The sequence below is a fragment of the Rhinoraja longicauda genome, chromosome 9 (genome assembly GCF_053455715.1).
Source record: "Rhinoraja longicauda isolate Sanriku21f chromosome 9, sRhiLon1.1, whole genome shotgun sequence".
In the NCBI taxonomy this organism is placed as follows: Eukaryota; Metazoa; Chordata; class Chondrichthyes; order Rajiformes; family Arhynchobatidae; genus Rhinoraja; species Rhinoraja longicauda.
The window spans coordinates 52,345,089-52,367,762 of NC_135961.1; the positions used below are offsets into that span (position 1 = coordinate 52,345,089).

The window sequence follows — 22,674 nt, forward strand, 5'->3', positions numbered from 1 at the left end:
ACTAAACACTATAATACAAAACGTTGAGACTAGTAACTGATCATGCAATAGTATCACCCATGATTCACGAGGGAAAGGTTTAATTAAGAGATTAATTCTGCTTCTGATCAATTTATCTTTTCTATATATTGGTACCAGAACATAATTTCAAGTATAATTCTGTTACAGGTAACATCTTTAATTTTCCGAACTGCTGATGGCCGCAACTCTTTCTATTTATTCTGTGCTCTATATTATGCGAATCGGTGACAGGGAATGGGAAACCATTTAGAATCAAAAGTGAATTTTCCTAAATCCCACGGAGTTGGTTCACATTGTGTGTGTTCGCTTACTTTGTCCGAGTTATCTTATCACATGAATCAGTTGCATCTACAATCATCATACTCTTGTATGAGATGGGCGACAGAGTTTCAGCGGAGAGGGTGAAACAACGGGACTGTTCTCCGAACAGTGTTAGAGAAAAATGCTAGAGTAACTCAGTGGGACAGACAGCATCTCTGGGGAGAAGGAATGGGTGATGGTTCGGGTCGAGATCCTTCTTCAGGAGGTCACAGGGAAGAAAAGGGGAGATATGGACGATGAAGTAGAGAGATACAGAACAATGAATGAAAGATATGCAAAAAAGTAATGATGATTAAGGAAACAGGCCACTGTTAGATGTTTGCTGGGCGAGAACGAGAAGCTGGTGCGACTTGGGTGGGGGAGGAATAGAGAGAGAGCGAATGCAGGGGTTACTTGAAGGTAGATAAACCAATATTCAATATTCACGACCGAGAGGTTAGTTGTGGAATTCAACGGCTTGTGGTGACATTTATATCCGTTGACAATACGACGGTACAAATCTCAGGCAAAATTATGTTTGGCTTCATTCATCGCCAGTTGCTTAGAATGAGATTACTCTCTCTTTCAAAGCGCGGAGAGCGGGAGGTCACATACAAACTCTGGAAAGAGAGAACTTTGCGAGAAAATGGGAGTGGAACTAATTGGACAGCAGGTTGCAAGTGCCAACAGTTGCACGATGGACCGAAATGTCTCTTTCTTGGCCGCAAGAATTAGTCGAGTTCAGGAATGATTTTACAGATCATGGAGAAGTCTAGCAGTTATTGGTTCTTATTCGCCGATTAGCGACAGTTAGACGCCGAGTGGCAGGAGCGTCTGGTTTTGATGGTAATTGTCCATTGCGAGCACTTTGCTCAACTAACTCCTCATCCCTCTGTACTAACACACTCCCATCCCACTGGGAATGCCGGTGACGTCTTTGGCTGTGCATCAATTGCCTCTCTCTGGAGCGAAAACGTGACCGACCTTTTGTGGACGGAGACTTACCGACAGTATAAAACCCGCAACTTTCAGGCTGTTGACAATCAGATGTAACAGCAAAGAGGGAGCAGTATCGCATCTCGCTCTGCATAGGACAGAGGGCAGAACTCAAAAGACACCGCAAGATCGTCCAACAAGCACAGCGACGTCGAGAATAATTTCGCTGCTTCACAGGCGACGTGTTCGGCGTCAAGGACAGCGATCGACGCCAAGGCAGCGCGTACTCCTTTTGGTAAGTTTTCCAAACGAACACGTTCCCATCCAACTTCTGTGAACGTGAGATCTTCTTACTGTTTGAATTGACTTCATGATTTTCACAAACCGTTCAAAATTGATGCGATCCGTGAAGTGGGATACAGAGGAGGGAGAGGATGGGGTGGGCGAGGTCTGTGCAAATGGTTTTATGGAGTAACATGTTATTTGGTTCACAGAATCCTTCGAAATGGTGATCAGCTTCGACTCCCATTCGTTGACGCTTTTTGCGCTCCTCAGCGTCCTCTGTTCTCAGGGATCTGGATTCCCAGCGCTGGGCAGCTACCCTGGTTTAAGGTAATCGTCCCTCGGTTAACTATCAGATCAGGGAGGGTCTCTCCACAACAGATGCTGACCCAGTTCCGGAAATCAAATTTAAATCACAAACCTTCCAGGGTTATTCCCTTGAGACAGTTGTGTGTGGACGGAAACAGTAACAGCTCTGAAGGAGAGAGGGGCTGGAGAGCACGGATCGGGGTGCGATGAGGAGTAGGTTCCATGGATTTCCTTAGTTCAGTGCTGGTCTGTGCCACACGGCCAGTGCCTTGTTATCCCGCCGGTAATCTGAACGACAGGTACAGTTTCTGATCACTGACGGCACTTTATTATAGACAATGTTGATAGTGTGTGTTAATGAACGCCTCATGTTGAAAAGCTGGAAGTGGCCATGGATTCATGCGAACTGTTGCCGGGAGAAAACACAGGTGCAGGTGGTGGTGGTGGGGTGAAACGGTGATGTCGGGGTGGGGAGCAGAAACAGCGAAGGGATCTTCGCATCCACATCAAAACTCAGGCGGAGTAAAACTGGGGGGATAAAGTTTACAATCTCGGCATCCGGCAATATTCTGTGCGATGAGAGCGCTTTTCTTCCTCCACACAACTCTCCCCTTGGCTTTGACCGATCTCTGTCCGTTTCCCAAAATGTTTGACCCGACAATTTGCCAACGTCTGCAAACCTGTTTGATTGCAAGGACCAGAATTGAATGCAAACTGCACTTAATATGTTCATTGCACTTTGTTAGTGCAGCACAGTTTACTGTTTGAATTGTTAATCGCAATTGTTCTGCGTTACCTCTGGGCGGTGCGAAACTGATATCGCTTCCATTAGTGACCAGGCGCGCATTTATAGCGGTGCAACATTACTTAGACACAAAATGCTGGAGTAACTCAGCGGGTTAGGCAGCATCACAGGAGAGAAGGGATGGGTGAATGTCTCGCCCATTCCTTCCCTCCTGAGATGCTGCCTGACCCGCTGAGTTACTCCAGCATTTTGTGTCTACCTTCGATTTGAACCATCATCTGCAGTTATTTTCCTGTGCAACTATACTTGGTCAGAGTCTCCGTGTGGGTTCATGTAAACGTTGCCTGTGATTTCAAGAATGATGATTATTCAAATAACGGGTTTGACCGGCCGGTTCCTTTGCACCGGCAGGCTGGGAGATGCAGTTGGCTTCGATGGACAGGGCGAGGAGGACCGGCCACAGTTACCATTGGGATTCGACAATGATATTTACCAAAGCCCCACAGTGGACAGTGAAAAGCTCTATTACCAGTTGTCCGCAAACTTCCCAAGGTGAGTGGCTCGCTTCATCATTACTGGGTTAGGAACATCTGAAAACTAGACACCTGGAGCAGCGGATTCCATTGGTCGATATAATCCGTCTTCTATAAAGATATATATTTAACGAACATGCACATAGACACGCATATATGTTGGCATTAGTGGGAATGAGGGGAGAATAAAACCGGGGAGTTAATGTGGGGAGAAGGGCCATTTTCTACTATGGCGCGCATACGCATATATATATATATATAGATATATTCTATTCATGTTCACGTTAGTGCATGTGTCCATGTTTATGTATGTGCGTGTATGCGTCAGTGTTAATATTGGAAGCATTTACCCAGTGTATTATGCAATTAAGTCGAAGCATGAAGCCGTGTGCTCCCAGTATCCCGGTTTCCGATATTTCTATGAACCGCCAATTTCCATTTATTTACATACTTTGTTTCTCTCACCAGAACAACGCGACACACTGATGGTCTCTTCACGAGCGAGTACAGCAAGATGCTGGGCCAGTTGTCCGCCAGGAGATACCTGGAATCCCTGATCGGGAAGAGAGTCAGGTACGAAGGTACCGGGAAGAATGCCAGGGGTTTGGGGAGGAGTGTAGATAGGAGTGTTCATGTGCGATAGCATCTATTTAAAATGTATGGATGGACGACAGGTTGGGCCGGAACGACGAGAGCATCAAACACCGTGGCCATGCGAAATATGAAATTATCAAGGGGTAGATTGTCCAATTGTAAACAATTCAAAAAATAGTTGAATAATTTACCCATAAGGACAGATTGTAGTAACGTTTATGGCAGATGAGTTTAGATGGGTATAATTTCAGATAAAATATTTCACAGTCATGAATAGGTCTTCCAAAGGGATATGTTGCATGTTTAACAATGGAGGAAGAAGGAATCTGATGGTTAGTAAACACCAATGGTCCAAGAAGCAACTGTCGATGGAGCAGACTTTTCGACAGTTATACCTGTGAAACTAGAGGACCAGATGTGGTTGATATTTGAGACACAAGAGACTGCAGGTATTGGGATTTTCATCAAGAAACAACCTGCTTGAGGAACTCATTAGCGTCTGTGAGGGGCAGGGGATGGGGCGGGTGGAGGGGGTTGAAATTGTGGCTGTTTCTAGTTGACTTGCTGAGCTATCCCAGCATTTTTTTTTCTGTTGTGCTGTTGCAATTTCAACATGCAAAATATCTTGTAGGGAATTTATCATTTGCTGGTAGGTTGTGAACTGCCTTCTTTTTGATCGCATCTATTGTCTTAGAAACCCAATCCAGATTTGTGGAAAATCCTAAATAATGCTCAATCATTTCTAGAAAATGTTGCATGTTTACTGCAAATATGCTAAGACAGGAATGGGTTAATATAACAATATGATTTGAAGATAGGAATTGTACAGTCAAATATTTACTGTATTTCTAATGAATTGGTTCAATGTGTTTTATCGTGTGTTTCCCATTTCATGAGGTAATGTATAAATAACTGGGTTAACCACAGATGCTGCTTGACCTGCTGAGTTCTTCTAATATTTACTCCAGATTTCAGCATTTGATGTCTCTTGGGCCTTTATAGCTCCTTCTTGGGACCAGCTGGGTGATGATTAACAAATACCCCCTACGCCAGTGTCTGAATTTGCAATTAGTTACAGTATCATGGGAAGTGTATTTTACTGAAGATTTTCTTCTACAGTAGCTGGTAGCATAAAAGGGTGCTCTTTTAGATTTAAATGTTTCACCATAATATTGCTGATTCAAAGGAAGGGTGTTAGATACCCTTCAAATCAAATATATTCTGAAAGAGCATTCACATTATTTAATAAACCAATACCAATTTAAATAAAACTTGTTTCAAAAATGGTGGGGTTGGGGAGGAGTTGGTGTTGGAGTTCAAAGGCTATGTTATTTATTCAGTAACTTGCCATCCTGACTAAGACTAACAGAACTGTTGTCTGGTTAAACAGTGCCCAAGATGATGAGGTTCCTTCCAAACGCCACACTGATTCGGTCTTCACCGACAACTATAGCCGTATCCGGAAAAAGATTGCAATGAAGAAATACATAGAAAGACTCTTGAACGGCAGGAGAAGGTAAAGGAAGGAAATCTGGACCAATGATTAGAGTTCAAGGGGACTTCCAAATGCTGCACCTCTATGTGGCTTCAGTCCATTCCACCACCACTCTTGCAACTTCTTTCAGATTTACAAATTTTCTGTCCACTCTGATTTCTCAGTTTAAATCACAGTCGTGTGTCCTCAGAGGCCTGGGTCTCAAGCTCTGGAATTCCCCCTGTCCCTTCTCTAAACAATCCTTAATTATGTCAGAACCATTGGTTTAAGGGGAGAAGTAAGGTGGTTGGAGGGGATTTGAGGAATTCTACATTTAAAACTGTCTGAATGAGTACTTGAATTGTGAAGACAAAGAAGGCGATGAGTAAAGTACTGGTAAATGGGGTTAGTAAAGATGGGCTGGTTAGGCTATTATGTGCTGTATGATTCAATAATATATTTCTGACTGTTTGTCTCTCTGTTAGTCATCGATGCTGCTTCTTGTTGTGTAAGTCTTTGATCCTCTGCCCTAATTTCCTTTCCTGTGGCCAAATGACTGTTAATTGCCCTGCTTAAATAGCCTGGGATTATAGAGGTGCTGCTTAAATTGAGACAAGTTATATCACTTGCGTCTGTGCAGACTGGTTTTGAATGTGCATTAGAGTAAGCTGCACAGAAATTACAACGTGGAATCGGATGAATTGGCTCAATCAGTCCATATTTGTGTATCTTTCACACATAACATTTCCTATATTACACTTCCCTTATTTTCACAAGGTCTATATATACACACACTGCAGGTGTTCACATCAGTCTTCCAGTAGCACTTCCCTACGCACTAACGCATATTACTATGAAAGGCATGGGCAACAAGTACACACAATCTCTATCTCTTGCAGGTGCCACTCCAAACCATGCAATGTCAATCAGATTTTGGACTATATTACATCTTCCTCATTTTCACTGGGTCTAGATACTGCAGTTTATTCCCAGTTACATCCTGGAAGCATCTTCACCAGAACAAATGCAGCAGTTTACGAAGGCTACTCACCACCTCAGATTCCAAAAGGCTCTTCCTGAAGAACAACTTCAAGGAAAGGGTTGTGGTTGTTGTCAGTCAAATCATCCAGTTGCAGTACTTCGTCAGATCATTATCCTAGGCCCTTCACAATGTGGAATGGATAATAATGATGGTCGTGTCAGCAATGCCCACATCTCAGAAATAGGATTTAGTACCCTGTACAGGACACACGACACTTAGAATATTGGATCTTGTCAGGATCCTGTCTAACATAATACAGAAAAACATAGAAAATACATGCAGGATGAGGCCATTTGGCCCTTCGAGCCAGCACCGCCATTCATTGTGATCATGCTGATCATCCACAATCAGTAACCTGTGCCTGCCTTCTCCCCATATCCCTTGATTCCACTAGCCCCGAGAGCTCTACCTAACTCTATTTTAAATTTATCCACTGAATTAACCTCCACTGCCTTCTTTGGCAGAGAATTCCACAAATTCACAACTCTCTGGGTGAAAAAGTTTCTTCTCACCTCAGTTTATGGCCTCAATAAATGGCCTCCCCTTTATTCTTAGACGATCCTCCTGCAGCCACGTCTCTCTGATCCCCACAATGTCATATCTACCAATCTCTAACTGAGCCTCACGCTCATCCACTTTACTTCTTATACTTCGCGCATTCATATATAATACTTTTAATCCATTACTCATCTCACCTTTCACATCGATTCCAATTACATTTGGCCATACTCCCCTATCCCTTCGTGAGCTTTCTGTCCCATTAATTCTGGGTTCTTTCTTAATGTTTCCTTTTCTCTCTTTCCCGCTAACTCCATCCTTGTCTATCCCATTTGAGCCCCACCCCCACTATATGTTTTGTTAGTGGCTAACACATGGAATGGTAATTAGAATATAACACTTCGAGTAATGCAAAACCATCATTGATCAAACCACTCGCAGTATTGTTCTAGTCAAATGGTCATATTCTAGTTTCTCTCTCACTTTTAAAGTGTTATGTATTGCTGTAGCTAGGGTTCGTTCCTTGGTGGGTGTATGGCATGCAGTTGATGTTGCTAGATGTGAAAATCCGAGATTTGCATCAACAATCTAACCCGGCTTTGGCAGCTGAGGATTGATTGATTCAATCAAGTGATTCTGGAATTGTTATTAATATGAGGAGATAAAGAAATGACTGGATTGTTGGAGCAGCCTATTTGATTCACTCATGTTCTTTAGAGGAGGGAGACTACTTTCGTACCCCTCACATGTAGTCCAAAGCATCTCAGCATTCATTCAGTTCAAGGACAACTAAGATGGGCAAAGTTACTGGCTCAGCCATCACTCACCATATATTGTGAATGTCCAGAAAAGTTGGTCATAAACAATCAATCAGGTAGGGGAGATGATGAACATGAGAACTGAGGCTTTTTTTCCCATTGATTCTAATCTCTCAACAGCCGTGAAGAGATGAACTCAGCCGATCTCTCAGATACTGAGCCACTTGGAGAGAACTAAGTGCAATGGCTGATGACCTTTTGAATCACCTTCCACCTTTGGTGAGTGAAACCTCTTCCAAGCAGTGTGTATGAAATGCCTTTAAAAGGCTGAATGTATAATTTTAGCATATTTATAAATGAGATTAGTAATTTAAAGTTGATGTAGTGAGGGCAACATAGAGAGTGTTGGTTGGAGAAATATTACGGAAAGTAGGCTAATACAGATTATCATTTATATTTTCCATACACTTAATCTTGGACAGTCTTCATAACAACACTGTGGCATAATGCTTGGAATAGAATAAATTCATTTCATCTGAATAATGATTGAATCAGAGTCAAATTGTTTTAATAGCTCAGTAATTTTAGTATTTTGGGGAAGTCATGTTGTCTATGAACCCTCCACTTTTACCTGTAATTCCAGGACAGAGGCTGAAACTTTTACCTCAAGGCTATTAGTTATATCAGACAATCAGTTCCAGGAGAAAGTAATGAAGGGCCACTGGGGACAGATACTAAGTTGTGGTCTTGCTTGCAACACACACACACTGGAATGAAATTTAAAAGAAGGAAATGGCTTTATTTGCTTGACAGGTTTATAATCCATGTGACTATCTATTTGAAAATGAATCTCACCATTCCAACAATAACAATACTGCAGCCATTTTTATCAAATAGGTCAGAGCTATAATGGTATATGAGCAAACTCAGTCTTTGAGCTGTGATTTGCTTTCAAACACAATATGGGATGCAATGTCTATTGGTGACCTGTATTCCAGACTGCAGCTCTTTGCTGTGAATGCAGAACTGTTCAGTCCCTTCAGAATGAGCCGTAGCACGATCAAATAATGAAGATGGGTGAATATAAATGAGTTGGATTTTAACATTTTAAAATTAATCACCAGCTGCCCACTTCACCATAGGCCGATCACATTGGAATTTCATTGAAATAAAAATTTTGCAATATTTTCTACCAACAATTTGCTTCTTCTGAAGTCATTGTAGCTATGGAGTTTTTAAATTTTATTTTGTGGAGGCCTACTACATTGAGTGAATTTGCCTTGGAGTTGCAGTGGAGAATCATGATGCAATGTATTTGCTTAAAGACATGCTGTTAGTTAACCAGACATGTTTCATTGTAACATAATTCTAGTTAAACTATGTCAGCCTGGCGACCTGATCCATCGGGATATCATGTGATACGAGTAGAATTAGGCCATTCGGCCCCTCAATCATGGCTGATCTATCTCTCCCTCCTAACCCAATTCTTCTGCCTTATCCCCATAACCTCTGAAACCTGTACAAATCAAGAATCTATTTATCTCTGCCTAAAAAAAATCCACTGGCCTGGCCTCCACATACATCTGTGGCAAAGAATTCCACAGATCACAGCCCCCTGGCTAAAGAAATTTCCCCTTGTCTCCTTCCTAAAAGAATGTCCATTATATATCCTGGTAAATTTAACATATCAATGCTCAAGATGTATACAGTTAGATTGTATACAATTGCCTCACCTGCTAAATTGCTAATGACATAAACCAATTAACTCCTGGGGTTTGGTGGGGGAGAGAAACTCGATTGTCTTCAAAGAAGCAGCTTGTGAACCAAATGTTTACAAGATCATGGGTTTGCGTCTCATGTCCAGAATATGTGTCAAATTCCAGCTGACTTGTTCAGCCTCATTGCTGAGGGAGCACTGCACCACTGGAGATGCTGTGTTTCAGATGGGATTTTGACCAGAGATCCCATTTTCTGGCTTGGATCGCAAGTGTTTGTATATTATTTTCAATATGTGCTGCCTGACCTGCTGAGTCACTCCAGCACTTTATGTACTGCACGTATATTTGCTTCTAGAGACTGTCGTACAAGATCACTCAGATCTCTCTTCCCAATGTAAAGCAAAATATTTGGTCTTTCTGTTTTTGCTACTTGTGGACAACTTCATGTTTATACACATTATACTGCATTCTCCTTCATGTGCCAACTTGCTCAATCCGTCTACACGGTCCTGATGCCTTTTTGCATCCTCCTCCCAATTCACCACCTCAGTTACCTGACATTGGCAGACCCTGGAATATCACTTCCTGATCTCTCATCCAAATTATGAATAGCTGCAACCCAAATATTTTATGCACATAACACCCTACCTGGCACCCTGAAAAAAAAAAAGAGGTCATGCAGGGGGAATTACTAATGTCCTGGACAATACTTTGATATCATTGCTTCATCATCTCATTTTGAGTTCAGCTGAATTAAAGCAACTGCAACATAAAAATACCTTTGTGATGTAGATGTGATTGGAAGAATTTTCTGTTGCAAATTGCCCGTCAATCGTGACTGGAGTTCCTCTCACCGTATTTAGCAGTAGTCAATAAAATTACTGCGTGGGCTAACCACTGATATTCTTGTTTTAAACAGAACCTTTGGACCACATCCTACTTACCTACTGGACTGAAAACTACATACAGCCTTTTTTTCAACTATTAACCTGGAGTGAAAGCCTATCAGCGTCAAACTCCAAACTAACATGTTGTGAAGTGAATGTTGTGGTGACCCATTTTGTTCCACATAAATGAGAGTCGATGTTTACGCACTGTTAATAACATCCCTCTGCAATGTTAAAAACCCCTGTACTCCTTATACCTAATAAATGTATTGGAAGTAGCATGTGAAGATTGCATTATATCAATTGCAAACCTCATTGTGTTCAACAATCTTAAAGAAATATTCAATTCACTCTGATATTTGTAGAATTTGGAGAGAGATACAGCATGGAAATAGGCCCCACGGCTCAGTAATTCCATACCGACCCATATATTAGTTCTATATTATCCCACTTTCACATCCTGCACACTAGGAGAAATTTACAGAAGCCAATTAACCTACAAATCACGTGGTCAAAGGGAAAACTGGAATTTAGAAGGACGAGAGGAGATCTTATCGAAACGTATAAGATTATTAAGGGCTTGGACACGTTAGAGGCAGGAAACATGTTCCCAATGTTGGGGGAGTCCAGAACAAGGGGCTGCAGTTTAAGAATATGGGATAGGCCATTTAGAACGGAGATGAGGAAAAACCTTTTCAGTCAGAGAGTTGTGAATCTGTGGAATTCTCTGCCTCAGAAGGCAGTGGAGGCCAATTCTCTGAATGCATTCAAGAGAGAGCTAGATAGAGCTCTTAAGGATAGCGGAGTCAGGGGGTATGAGGAGAAGGCAGGAACGGGGTACTGATTGAGAATGATCAGCCATGATTACATTGAATGGCGGTGCTGACTCTAAGGGCCGAATGGCCTCCTCCTGCACCTATTGTCTATTGTCTAAAACACATAAACAGCATCAGGTTCGAACTCGGGTCTGGCTCTGTACCAGGAGGGTAGAATAGCCATTACCTGTTATAATACATTTATATTTCATACTCTCACCTGTAACACATGACCTGGACACCCCGTATTGATTTTAAGTGCTCAGTTCAAAACACTTAATCTCTGGAAGTTTGTACTTGTATTTAGAGGAGGTGCAAAATCAATGTCATTGGACCGATGTCGTGATGTGAGCAGTGAAATGTCAATGAGATCTACTCTCAAAGGGTAATCTGAGCAATGAAAGTATTTGTTGGAGCTCCATGAAATAAGGGACTCTCTGTCCAGCAGAGTATGCAACATCCAGTGGTGTCGGGAAGCACAACAAGCAGTGGAACTATCTTCTCCAGACAATTGTTGAGATCGTGGGATGCCTGGAAATTTCAAAACTAATGATCATGATATAGAAACATAGAAAATAGGTGCAAGAGGAGGCCCTTCGAGCCAGCACCGCCATTCATTGTGATCATGGCTGATCATCCACAATCAGTAATCTGTGCCCAACTTCTCCCCATATCCCTTGATTCCACTAGCCCCCAGAGCTCTATGTAACTCTCTCTTAAATTCATCCAGTGATTTGGCCTCCACTGTCCTCTGTGGCAGAGAATTCCACAAATTCACAACTCTCTGGGTGAAAAAGTTCCTTCTCACCTCAGTTTTAAATGGCCTCCCCTTTATTCTAAGACTGTTGCCCTTGGTTCTGGACTCCCCCAACATTGGGAACGTTTTTCCTGCATCTAGCTTGTCCAGTCCTTTTATAATTTAATATGTCTCTATAAGATCCCCTCTCATCCTTCTAAACTCCAGTGAATGCAAGCCTAGTCTTCTCAATCTTTCCTCATATGACAGTCCTGCCATCCCAGGGATCAATCTCGTGAACCTACACTGCACTGCCTCAATTACGAGGATGTCCTTCCTTAAATTAGGAGACCAAAACTGTACACAATACTCCAGATGTAGTCTTACCAGGGCCCTATACAACTGAAGAACCTCTTTACTCCTATACTGAAATCCTCTCATTATGAAGGCCAACATGCCATTAGCTTTCTTCACTACCTGCTGTACCTGCATGTCAACTTTCAGTGACTGGTGTACAAGGACACCCAGATCTCGCTGCACTTCACCCTCACTTAACCTAACACCATTGAGATAATAATCTGCCTCCTTGTTTTTGCCACCAAAGTGGATAACCTCACACTTTTCTACATTATACTGCATCTGCATGCATCTGCCCACTCACTCAACCTGTCCAGGTCACCCTGCAACCTCCTAACATCCTCCGCAGTTCACACTGCCACCCAGCTTTGTGTTAGACACGGCTCAAAATGAGCAAATGAAGCTTATGAACAAAGCCTTTGATGACCTCAGTGTTGTGTTGGTTTTCCAATTAGATAAAGGGACAACTCATGTTTATCTTAGTGCATTGCACATGATCATCATCTCTTCAGATTCCCTTTAATTGACACACTTGGGGGGCTGTTTACAGTGGCTGATTAACTTGCTAACCCACACACCTTTGGGATGTTGAAGGAAACCTAAGCAGAGGGAGAAAGAGCAACCTATACACAGTCAGTACCAGAGGTCGCAATTTAACTTGGTTGTGGGAGCTCCGGCCGACTCATTATGCCCCTGTTAATAGAACAGTACATCAAGAAACAAGCCCATCAGCGTACAATGTCTGTCCTCTACTCTACCTTCAGGAATCTCATTTGTCACCTCCTCAAAAAACTCAATTTAGTAAGACATGACCTGCCACATACAAAGCCATGCTGGCTATCCCTAATTAGCCATTCTCTTCCAAATGCAGATGAATCCTACCTCAAATAATTCTCTTCAATAGTTTTCCAACCACTACCCCAACGCTCACAGGCATAGTTCCCAGGAACAACATTCACCACTCTCCAGTCCTCTGGGACCTCGCCTGTGGCTAGAGAAGAAACAAAGATCCTCGTCAAGGCCCACACAATCTCCTCTCCTGCCTACCTCAATAAACTGGGATAGTTGCATTTGGCCCTGGGGACTTATCCACCTATATTTTCTTTGAGCCTCAGTACCACTTCCTTCTCAATCTCAAACTGCTTTAGCATATTTGTATTCTCCACACCGATCTCACTCTTCTCCAAGTCCTTCTCCTTGATGAATACAGATGCAAATGACACGTTTTTTACCTCACCAAAATTGTCTGACTCCAAGCATAGATTCCTTCCCCTACCTTTGAGCAGTCCTGCCTTCTCCCTGGTCACCCCCTCAGTAATATCTCCGATGATCTTGCCTCCACAACCCTTGGAGACAGAGAATTCCAGAGATTCATTATCTTCTGAGAAAACATTTTGTTTTAAAACACACCTCAGTTTAGTCTGAAGGGTCTCGACCTGAAATGTTATCCATTCCTTCTCTCCAGAGATGCTGCCTGCCCCCTTGAGTTACTTCAGCTTTTTGTGTCTATCCTCAGTTTTAAATGGCTGCTCCTTATTTTGTAACTACATCTCTTTGTTCATGAATCTGCCACTCTTGGAAATCCTGTCAAGTCCCCTTAGGATCATACATGTTTGAATAAGGACAGCCTTCATTCTTCTAAACTCCTGGAAGGGTGACCTGTCTGAGGATGGGGGGGGGGGGTTAGGGAAAGAGGGACTGTAACTGCATCTATAGTCCTGCATCTTGAAATGAATGGCAGCATGTCTCTTGGACTACCTGGCTATTGGCACTCAGTGATATATACAAATACAACCAGATTGACTTCCAATCTTTAACCATTTAAATATAGTCAGTTTCTGATGCATTGACCTCCTAAGATTCAAACTTTGCTAAGATAATGGACAAAGGCATTTGGATACAATCATTAGCATAGTCTTTAGTAACATTGCAAAGTGCACTTTTAAATCCTGTATAATTAACCATCCCATAGTCAGAGTAATAAAATGACTTTAATTGCAGCGTGTTGAATTACATTATCACATGGTGGAAAGGTGATCCTTCATGTTCCATCCTCTAACCAGGTTTGAAATCTGTTAATATTGAACGGGCCCTGATAGCATCCCTGAAAGAGGCCTATATTTGGCATTGGCGCCTATTCTAAAGATATAAATGTTAACTAATTTATCTGGCTGGAGCCAAGACCCAGAGCTGAAGTGATGTTCTATCCAAACAGAGAGAGTCAAAAAAGGAATGTACTCCTTTCAGATCAAGGGAATAAATGTCTCCCAATTTCCCAGTCTCATTTCTGGATGGAACAACACCACAGCACGGTGACAGTGACAGAAATTTTAATAGGCGGCATTAAGACAATTTGAAGATAATACGAAAGGTGCAGTAGAAACAGGAGACTCAGGTTTTCAAGAGTCCTGCCCTTTACCCCAATCCTAACCCTAATGCTCAGGACCACCCTTGTAATGCACCAAAATGTCCACACAATTTTCCTGGAACCATAAATTACAGCAGATTGTACCAAATTAACATTCTTGGGATGTTTTTACTCTAAATATAATCTCCTTGCTGTATCACCATTCCCTCATCAAAACCTCAAAATCTCTTCCATACGAAATTATAGAACATTGAACAGTACAGCAGAACATCAGACCTTTTGGCCCACGTTGTCTGTGCTAATCAAAATAAACTAATATTATTTGCCTGCACATGATCCATAGGCCTCCATTCCCTGCATATTCAGGTGCCTATTCCAAAATCCTCTTAAATGTCACTATTGTATCTGTTTCCATCACCATTCCTGGCAACACATTCCAGGCACTTTCTGCAAAATCAAAAACTTGCCACGTACATCTCCTTTAAACTTTCATCTTCTCACCTTAAAGCTATTGCTTCTAGTATTTGACTTTTCCACCCTGGGATAATGATCCTGACCGGCTAGCATATTTCTGCCTCTTATGATTTTATAAACTTCTATCAGGTCTTACCTCAACCCCCGGTGCTCTGGACAAAATAATCAAAGTTTGTCCAACTTCTTAATTGATAATAACCTCGAATCTCAACAGTATACTGGCATCCTGATTCTAATGAAGCCTTACCACTTTCATGAACTTTTGTCCAAAGGGAACACATCTTTGCCACTGAGTCAGTGTCACAGAGTTACACAATGTCCATGCCAAACATTTTGGCCAGCTGCATGAATCCCACTTGCCCGCATTAAGACAGTATCCATCCATGCCTTGCTGATTTAACTGTCTGTCTGAATATCTCTTCTATCGAATGATTGCATCGGATTCCACCACATTCTCTATCAGGAAGTTCCAGATATCAACAACTCTGCAAAAAACATTACGTCTCATCCCCGTTATAAACTCCTTGCACTCACCTTAAACTTGTGCCCCCTTGTTTTTGGTGCCCCTCGCATGGCGAAATATTCTAACCACCTATCGTATCTATACCTCTCATAATCTCATATACTTTTCAGGTCACCATTCAGCCTTAGTTGTATGTTGCTTCTCAGTGTACACAAAGCAATTACCATCAGATGTTGTATTGTATGTTGCTTCTCAGTGTACATCAGAGGGAACACAAATGAACATTATCTGCACTCACGTCTGAAGCGCGTTAGATTGGAAGGAAGAGTTCTACCACGTGAGACAATTAGTCACTAATACAATATCCTAACCTCCATTGCTGTCCATGTGGAGTTTGCACATCTCCGTGAGATTGCATGGGTTTCTTCCAGATTCCTCCCACTTCCCAAAAATTAACTAGTGCGTTGAGTAGAAACAAGGAACTGCAGATGCCTGTTTACACAAAAGGAAACAAAGTGCTGGAATAACTCAGTGGGTTTGGTAGCATCTCTGGAGAACATGGTTAGGTGATTTTTCAGGTTGGGACCATTCCTGTTCTGAAGAATCGTCCTGATCCAAAACATCACCTAGCCATGTTCTCCAGAGATGCTGCTTGACATGCTGAGTTACTTCAGTACTTTGTTTCCTTTTGGGTAAACAGGCCTCTGCAGTTTACAACTACAATTTTAAGTTTAAGACAAGGCTAAATTTAATCTCTTAGGGTGTCATTGTGCTTTTGAAAATTTCTTCCTCGAAGTGATCTGGCTCTGGTTGATTACTGCACAAACACCTCATAATGTGTTCGCTGGGAGCTCCCAACATGCCTGCAGCAGCCACCATGTCCCAACTACATTAGTCCCACTTACCTGCGTTTGGCCCATATCCCTCCAAACCTGTCCTATCCATGTACCTGTCTAACTTTCTTAAAAGTTGCAATAGTACCTTCCTCAACAACCTCCACCGCAGCTCGTTCCACACACTTAACACCCTTTATGTGAAAATATTACCCTTCAGATTCCAATGAAATCTTTCCTCCCTCACCTTAAATCTATGCATTCTGGTTCTCGATTCCCCTTCTCTGAGCAAAAGTCACTGTGCATCTACCTAATCTATTCTTCTCATGATTTTGTACACCTCTATAAGATCAGCCCTCATCCTCCTGCACTCCAAGGAATAGAGTCCTAGCCTACTCAACCTCTTCCTAGAACTCAGCCCATCGAGTCCTGGTAACATCCTCATGAATCTTCTCTATCCCCTTTCCAGCATGACAACATCTTTCCTATAACATGGTGCCCAAAACTGAACACAATAATCTAAATGTAGTTTCACTAACTGGTACATGACCTCCCAACCAATGTGCCAAAAGCCTTTTTGACCACACCATCTACCTGTGATGCCACTTTTAATGAACTATGTATCTGTACTCCTCGATCCCTCGGCCCTACAACACTTCCCAGAGGTAGGTCCTGCCCATGTTAGTGCTCCCATATGTTTGTACATTCATCAGAGAGAGACCATTTTCAAGAGGAAAGAACTAACATCTGGTGATGCATCCCATACTACTTGCCGTTGCTGCAGATTGCTCTCTGTGGAATGTACTTCAGTAGCTTGACATTGGTTCTTCAACCAGACTCAAACAAAACAGGACAGGGGAGCAGATTGGTGATAATGCTGCCACATTCAGTTACACACCATCCTCACTTTGAAATCGAACATCACCTTCCGATGTAATTCAGACCAGCATCAAGAACTCCATCCCTCCATTCCCAAACTAATGTTTGGGGCTCCAGAAGCAGTCTCGCACCACCAACAAAGGACCTTTAACATACTTAGCACTAAAAACTAGTTGACAGGAGCATTATCTAACTCTGCTCTGAGGGAGGGTTGAACAAATGAATTAAAATGCGATTATACCGAGAGACGTTAAAGAGTGCTTTAAAAGGGGAGAGAGAATTAGAGAGGCTCAGGAAAAGAATTCCAAAGTTCATCACCCAGGCAGTTTATGATGTGACCAACAGTGATGGTGCAAACAAAATCAGGAAAGATCAAGAGATTCAAATGAGGACGATAGGGGATTAGGAAAGATTAGAGAGATGAAGTGGAGAAAACCAAAGAAAACTGCAAAAGCAAAGGTGATTATTTTAGAATTAAAGCAATGTTAGCCAGAGCTAAAGCCACTGAAAGGAACGTGTGCAATAGCATGGGCAGCACAGTTAGGCATGAACTTTAATTTGTGGAAATCTGAGATTGGGTAGTGTTGTATTGGAATAATCACATGTATAGCTAATACAGCATGGATACAACTGGACCATGTTTCCGGGGCAATGCTAATCAGGTAATTAATGCCAACCTTAAAAATGATACATCAGAAAAAAACTTCAAATGACTCTGGCTATTTTTGAAAAAATGTTACTGCCGTGTTAGCATAAAATTATATTGCACATAAATAGTCCCTTTGGCTCAATTTGTCCATGCCGCCCATCTAAGATAACCCTGTTCGTCTGTGTTGGACCTAAATCCCTCTCAACCTTTTCTCTCCATGCACTTGTCCAAATGTCTTTTAAATGTACCCATCTCAACCATTTCATCTGGCAACTCGTTTCATATATATACTACACTGTGTGAAAAAGATATCCCTTAGGTTTCTGTTAAATCTTTCCCTTCTCACATTAAACGTGCCCTCTATTCTCAATTCTGTAAACCTGGGTAAAAGACTGTTCCCTCATTGTCTCTATGCCCATCATGATTTTATACATTTCTTTAGGATGCATTTTGGGAGATTTGATGTAGAAATTATTCATGATTCATACTTCATGATATCAATATTCATAATATTAATATGACGATGACTGGAAGTTTCATTGATGGGCATAGAACTGCTATAATAGGCTGTCACTAGGCAGTGATGGTCATCATTATTTCTTACACCTCCAGCTTCAAACTTCAACTCAACCTTGAATAACTCTCCACCAAGCTGCGGAACTGTATGGCAAAACTAAACATCAAAGAAATAATGGCTTCATCCTGTCAAATCAAAAAAGAATTAGGATTTGTCACACTACATAATTGGAGTGGCCACTTACTCTACTTTTTCTCCCCAGGTACAACACTATTCCAATTATCCAATTTTCAAACCTTAAAAGAATGGACAGAGGCATATGATGGAATTTAAATGGCCATTATCTGGACACCTGTAATTGGAATATTATTGTAACTGACTGTGAGAGTAAGTGAGTCAGGTGTTTCTGACATCAGTAGGGCTAATGAGTTTGAACTAATGAAGCTTTATTAAGATAATAAAGAGATACATTTGCAAGAAATCTTCCTTATAAAAAGACTTGATGTGTCTGACAAGAACAGAAAATAGCAATTAGCCTTGAAAATTGTAAATTAGCTGAATCCTGGTAACATAACAGGAAACAGAGTTCAACGGCTGATATTTCTCATCTGACAGTTCACTCTCAACTGTTGCCCCTGAAATAAAGTGCCCTAATGTTTAGGACAAAGACCCATCATTTATTTATTTGCCTGTGTACTCCACAATTTGAGATTAGTGCTAGAAAAAAATCACATGTGGTTAAAGCGCACATTGTTAGATTTTAGTAAAGGCCATTTTTATACATTTTGTTTCACCATGTAGAAATTACCTAGTCCCCCCATTTCAGGGTGCCATCATGTTGGGGACACGTGGCTTCACAGCTGTTTGTAACTGCTCAATGAGGGAGAGGAGAATTGCCGTGCACCCTAATTTCTGGAAGGACCATTCAGAAGCCTGATAACAAAGGGGAAGAAACTGTGCCTGAGGCTGGTGTTGTGTTCTTTCAAGCTTCTATATCTTGAGAAAAGGGGAGAAGAAATGATTGGGATTGGAAAGATCTCTGATTATGTTAGCTGCTTTCAAGAGGCAGCATGAAGTGTATTTGGAGTCAATGGTGAGGAGTCTGGTGTTTGATGAACTGGGCCACATCCACAATTTTCTGCAATTTCCTGCGGGCATGGGGAGGGCAGTTCCTAATCAAGCTTTGGACTTTAGAGATACAGCGTGGAAACAGGCTCTTCGACCCACCAATCTGCACTGACCAGCGATCATCCCATACACTAACCCACACACACTGGGGATAATTTTACAACTTACCAAAGTCAATTAACCTACAATCCTCCAAACGTCTGTGGAGTGCAGAATGAAACCAGAGCATGCAGAGAAAACCCATGTGGTGACAGCGAGAATGTACAAACTTTGTACAGACAGCACCTATAGTCAGGATCAAACCCTTGTTTTCAATTACAATGTCTCCTCATTGGACACACTCTCACCTCCCAAAGATGTGCTGGTAGGTTAATTGGCTTCTGTAAATTGACCCCTGGAGTTGGTAGATGACAGAAAGTCTATCTTCAATGCAAACGAGTATCTGCCTTCCTTCCTACACTTTACCAGCATCACCAGCATTCTTGCACTCTCAGCCTTGACATTCATTTCAACATGATCCGTTCCGTTCTTTAACACTCTATTTTGTGACTCAGGGGCAAGAGAACAGCCCCTTTAATAACTGTTTCCTAGAACACTTTCCCAGGATGGACAGATTCAGGATCTGCTCCTGGACAGAGAAATCACAGAACAGAACACTAGTCCAGTAGATCTACACTAATGTTTATGCTCCATCCACCTCACCACCTATTCTTGCCCCCAGCTCTCCATAATATCTTTCAATGTTTTGATTAGGGGATGGAATGTAATATTTCTATGTTTACCAACAATACAACTGATTGGAATGGGATTTTCAATTGTGAGGAGGATCCAAAGAGGTTTCAAAGCCTTTTGAGACAAGTTCAGCGAGTGGACAAATATCTGCCAGATGCAGACCAACATAGATAAATGTGAAGTTATCCAACTTGGTAGGAAAGACAGACAGGCAGAGTATTATTTAACTTGATAGATTGGTAAATAACGACCTAGAAAGGGACCTTGGGATCCTTGTACAAAACGAGTAAGAAGGGTCTCGACCCGTGTCCAGAGAAGCTGCCTGACCCGCTGAGTTACTCCAGCATTTTGTGTCTACCTTCGATTTAAACCAGCATCTGCAGTTTTTCTTTCTAAGAATCCACCTATGTCTGCCTTGAAAATATTCAATGACTTAGCCCTTGAGAAAGAGTGTTTCGTGATTGCCTGAGAGACAAAAAAAATCCCTTTATCTCTGTTTTAATTGGGCGGCACCTGGTTCTAGATTCTCCTATGGGAGAAGGATCTCCACATCTGCCTTGTCCAAGTCTCTCAAAAGCTCATGTTTCATTGAAACTACTTACCTCACTAAGCTCGAATACAAGTCTACCCTATCTCAGCTTTCCACAGTGTGACACCTCCATTCCAGACATTAATCTGAAAAACCTAATCAAACTGCTCCATTGCTTTAACATGCCTTCTAAAATAGGAAGAACAATACTATTTACAGTACTCCAGATGTGGCCATACCAGTACTGAAAAAACAGAGGCCAAAACATTCCTAAACAAAACAACTAAACAATTCCCTCAGCATTTAAGAACTTACACACCGATTAATTCAGTGTGGTTTCATCCCATAAAACATCCCAGTGAAGAACCATTTGCCAAAACATGAATCAGCGCTGACTACACATTTGACTCATGCCTCGGTCACTGCATAAACTAAAAGTCTTAAGTGTTTATCTTTGAACAATGATCATTCAAGGTTAAGCTATTAATAGGCCAATCAGTGACTGGCTGGTCAGACACGAATGGCCCTAGGGTTAGTGCGTGGGAGTGCAGCAAGCAAACCAAACATAGCAATGTCACAATCATTCTACATTGCAAAGTCATTACCCTGCACTCGTGCTGGGAAAGATGGACGCACTCCTGATCCAAACACACTTCGGATCGAGCGATTGACCAAATCGTGCCAGCACAGCAACTTGGCTCTCAATATCAGTAAAACCAATGAACTGATTGTGGACTTTGGACGAGAAAGGATGAGGACCCACAATCCTGTTTATATCAATCCTGTTTATGGCGGAGAGAGTCAAAAACGTCAAATTCCTGGGCGTGCACATTTCCGAAGATCTTTCCTGGACCCAGCACACTGATGCAATTATAAATAAAGCATATCAACACCTCTACTTCCTGAAAAGAGACTTGGTATGTCAAAGAGGATTCTCTTGAACTTCTACAGGTGCATATTGATGAGTTGCATCATGGCCTGATTTGGCAACTTGAACGTCCAGGAGTGGAAAAGACGCAAAACGTTGTGAACACAGCCCAGTTCATCACCAGCTCTGACCTCCCCACCATCGAAGGGATTTATCGGAGTCACTGCCTCAAAAAGGCAGCCAGCATCATCAGAGACCCACACCATCCTGACCACACACTCATTTCACCACTGCCATTGGGAAGAAGGTACAGGAGCCTCAAAACTGTAAAGTCCAGGTTCAGGAACAGCTTCTTCCCTACAGCCATCAGGCTATTAAACACTACAACCTCAGATAAGCTTTGAACTACAATAGACTATTGTTATTATTGCACTACTATTGTTTGTTTTTGTGTGTGTGTACAGTATGTGTCGATGTGTGTATATATATATATATGTATACACACACACACACAGAACTTTTTTTTCTCTCATTTATCATATTGTTTACAGTGTACTATGTTTACATATTCTGTTGTGCTGCAACAAATAAGAATGTCATTGTTCTATCTGGGACATATGACAATCAAACTCTTGAATTCATCTGACTTCAGTATATTTGATGCAAAGAAAGCCAGTTCAAAAATAGGTTTGTGCTTTATTCAGCCCTTTGCTCTGACAACAGTAATTCAAAAGCAGCAACAATTCCCAAAAGGTGTTGCAACTTTAACAAAATAAGATGGTCAAGAAATGATCTTCCTGGCGTCAGGAATCTACCATGAATTCAGCTCAGTTAAACACATTCCAGTCATGCCATACAGCATGGAATCTGCAACACTGGCCCAGCTACCTTGGCATTCAATGGCAGTGCTCTCGCCATCAATATCCTAAGGGTCTTGATTGACCTGAAATTCAATTGGGAAATCCATAACATGCTACAACAGTGAATTAGAAGGACACTCACAAAGAAATCTATATACTAAAACTCTTGTTTGTTTGTTTATTTGTGATCGAACTACAGCCAAAACGGTACACGATAGCGCAACAATGTTAGGCCCACCTTAATCACCGTCGTCGCTTTAATGGTAAAGCAAGTAGTTTTATTGAAATCGGTGTTATATTTTTTAAGTTATTCACATTTAAAATTTTAAATCTATCTCCTAGGGAGGGAGGAGGGAGGGAGGGAGGAGG

General features: G+C 41.8%; 1 protein-coding gene across 2 annotated transcripts; it reads left to right on the forward strand.

Annotated features, from left to right (window-relative positions):
• Positions 1 to 1,377: 1,377 nt before the first annotated feature.
• LOC144597002 (VIP peptides-like) lies at positions 1,378 to 10,345 on the forward strand. Of its 2 annotated transcripts, XM_078405904.1 has the most exons (7): positions 1,378 to 1,552; positions 1,752 to 1,869; positions 3,005 to 3,145; positions 3,595 to 3,699; positions 5,111 to 5,236; positions 7,673 to 7,771; positions 10,130 to 10,345. In XM_078405904.1, the coding sequence occupies exons 2-6, from the start codon at positions 1,763 to 1,765 to the stop codon at positions 7,728 to 7,730; spliced, it is 537 nt and encodes a 178-aa protein (XP_078262030.1). In that variant the 5' UTR covers positions 1,378 to 1,552; positions 1,752 to 1,762; the 3' UTR covers positions 7,731 to 7,771; positions 10,130 to 10,345. The 2 variants fall into 2 exon arrangements, with proteins under 2 accessions (XP_078262030.1, XP_078262031.1); XM_078405905.1 differs by lacking the exons at positions 1,378 to 1,552; positions 1,752 to 1,869 and adding an exon at positions 2,048 to 2,147.
• Positions 10,346 to 22,674: the final 12,329 nt, after the last annotated feature.

Bases quoted from the DNA above. Each gene is read 5' to 3' on its own strand.
- LOC144597002 (XM_078405904.1), top strand. From the start codon at position 1,763: ATGGTGATCAGCTTCGACTCCCATTCGTTGACGCTTTTTGCGCTCCTC. The intron at 3,146-3,594 runs GTGAGTGGCTCG...TTCTCTCACCAG, and splicing joins TTGTCCGCAAACTTCCCAAG to AACAACGCGACACACTGATG. The intron at 5,237-7,672 runs GTAAAGGAAGGA...ATCTCTCAACAG, and splicing joins CTCTTGAACGGCAGGAGAAG to CCGTGAAGAGATGAACTCAG.